Below are 2,655 nucleotides of genomic sequence, written 5' to 3'. Positions count from 1 at the left end.
CCAAAGAATACTGGAAACGGAAGGCAACATCTAATATGTTCCTATCTGAGCACATTAAAATGGGCAATCTTTGTTCATCTTACTAAATATTAAGAAAAGTATCCGTTTTGATTGTTAGTTTGGGTAGGCTACAATGTAAAAATAGCTAGATGTACAGTTTGTTATTTTGTCAGAAATGGATAAAGGATTCAGTTAAAACCAGTAACTAAAAACAGCCACTGAAAATGGAGAAAACTGAATCCAGATGAAGTTGACAAATACAAGCTTTGTCTATAGGGAGTATATGCCAGTGAGTGAGCGGCAAGAGACAAGTAAAGTTTGAGCAAAAGGTAGGCCGTATAATGTTTACAATTTAATGTTTTTAATGGAAGGTTTTCTGATAATTGATATGCAAAATGAACTAATCATATATTATGAAAGATAGTGGATTTGGATCCTCAAAAGGAATGATGTTTCTAGAATCCACAAGTATTGTAGGAGAATTCCAGTCATTTGTTTCTAGCTAAGCTACATCAAACAAAGACAGAAAACAGATCTAGCAAGAAAGTGTGAAAACAGTTTTACATTTCTGTATTGGATTTTACAGCATTACCATACTTTAATGGTCTAAATTGTAATTTTAAAAAAGCAATTTTATCCCACATTTTATGACCTGAGCTTTGAGTGAAAGATTTTGAAGTTGTATTGATCAACTTTAATTTCATTTCATACAATCATAGGCTAACAGGAAAATCACAAGTTAGCTTATAAAGAATTTGAAGGTGGATGATGGAAAGTAAATGGCTTGCCAGAGGAGATTACATTCAAGCACCCTGCAGCCTATGGCAGAAATAGAAGATTTTACCTTTCAAAGTTAGTAAATGGTCTGCTGGGGATTTTACTTCTGGCAGCAGGTCATATTCTTTGAAAACTCAGTTTTGTTTAATATACATTTTATGTTTATTTTGGCCACTCATAAAAAGATTACAGTGTGTCAAATGGTTGATTCAACCCTTATTAAGAGGCATTTTTTTTTCCAACACAAAAGATAAGACTTAACTATTAGTTATAATTTATATTGTTCTTTAATGATTATGATAACAATGCGCTCCAGCTTGAAAGCGGCGCTGTGTCACAATAGACCAACCCATGTAATAACTATCATAATGTTCAATTTCAGCGAATTTGAAACAATTTTCAATTTTATTTTTTTTTTACATAAAAACCAAGCGAAAGGCCCAAAAACAAAGAACTTGTACATACAAAGTCGATGGTTTTAGAGTTTGTCGACAAGCCTTTGAGTTTTTGCATTGGTAAGTGTTGTTTTTATATAACTCTAACTTTGTTTTTATTTTCTATAGACTGGCAAATCAACTTGATCATTTGGACAAAGTCAGTAAAGAAAGAGAATTCTATAGTAATGTTTTGGATGCAAAAGCAAATTTGAAAGGTGAAAGTTTAGGGATTCATGCTCCATCTTCAAGGAAAAAGAAAAGTCATTACAGCTTTGACTACTTTGCACAGCAGGTTCTTTATCCATCTGATCCAGATCAACCTGGCTCAATTTACTTCATTACCCAGCGCAAATGTGGCATTTTTGGTGTTGCTGCAGAAGGCCTAGGAAAACAAGTTAACTAATTGAATTGACGAAGGAAGTCAAGCATCTAAAGGCGCAAACAGCGTCATAAGTTATGTACATCATTTTTTTGCTACTTATGGCCTTGGAAAAACTAAATGTCAACTTAACTTTGTGTGATGTGTTTTTCATCTTTCTGGGCTTGTACCTTCTTCTTTCTACAATCGGTTATATATATATTGTACATTGAAATCAATTTTGTAATACGAAAGGTGTAATAAATGTTACTTTGAATTGAATTGCAGTGGCCAGAACAAGGATAACTACCTTTTGTGGTAGCTAAGTACCTAAGCTGGCGCTGTATGCACAACCTACATGCATCATTGGCATTGCATTTCATGATAGCCGGCCACACAAAGTTTTCACCGGATTAGGCATTCGGACTTCTGAAGCAGCGTTACTTTCGATGTTTTGTTCGCTTACAGACATGGAAGACGTTGTGCATACAAGTTCGACAACGAGTGTGAACATTCCCTAACTTGTTGAAAATGAAGGATGGAAGGTATTTGTTAAAACATATGACTGGAATTCTTTCCTATCACCCTATTTTAGGAAATTGCCTAATATCCTAAAGATGCACCACATCCGATTCTCGTCAGAAAATCCTGGAATGGTGTATTACAAGAGTCTATTGATACGCCAGAACAAAGCCTACAGTTGCTCAAGAATGTAAACAACATACCTCCACTTATTTTACTAGAACCCATTCCATACCCGGTTTTATCATTTAAAAGGCAATTATACCTGTATAATTCGCTTCTTAGTTAAGTTTTTACACTGCCTTGTCTTATAAACAAAAGCGTTTGTTCAATAAATTTATCTTATCTTATCTACCTCTATGACTCGATACGAGAGTTTTGTAAATTTGAGGTAAGAAATATTGTGTATGCCGCTCCAAGCGAGTAAAGGTCCTGTCGCAATATTGTTGTAGAATTAAAAATCTTGTTTAGCAATTTATTTATTTGCAATAATATTAATATAGATTTAAAGTGACAGTGTCGACTTTCATTTTGTTGGGAAAATATTGTTTTTGAAAATGA

At 33.9% G+C, this 2,655-nt stretch overlaps 1 protein-coding gene across 1 annotated transcript; it reads left to right on the top strand.

Moving 5' to 3' along the window:
• The first annotated feature begins 413 nt into the window (after window positions 1–413).
• LOC140058148 (uncharacterized) lies at window positions 414–2,346 on the top strand. Its single transcript, XM_072103704.1, is given in 6 exon segments — window positions 414–487; window positions 1,341–1,620; window positions 1,622–1,731; window positions 1,828–1,897; window positions 1,900–2,026; window positions 2,029–2,346. Coding segments are annotated over 6 exon segments (726 nt in total). The 3' UTR covers window positions 2,094–2,346.
• Window positions 2,347–2,655: the final 309 nt, after the last annotated feature.

This window comes from Antedon mediterranea, chromosome 9, assembly GCF_964355755.1.
Source record: "Antedon mediterranea chromosome 9, ecAntMedi1.1, whole genome shotgun sequence".
Lineage (NCBI taxonomy): Eukaryota > Metazoa > Echinodermata > Crinoidea > Comatulida > Antedonidae > Antedon > Antedon mediterranea.
Note: the sequence above shows the minus strand (reverse complement) of the source record. Positions and strands in the feature narration are given on the sequence as shown.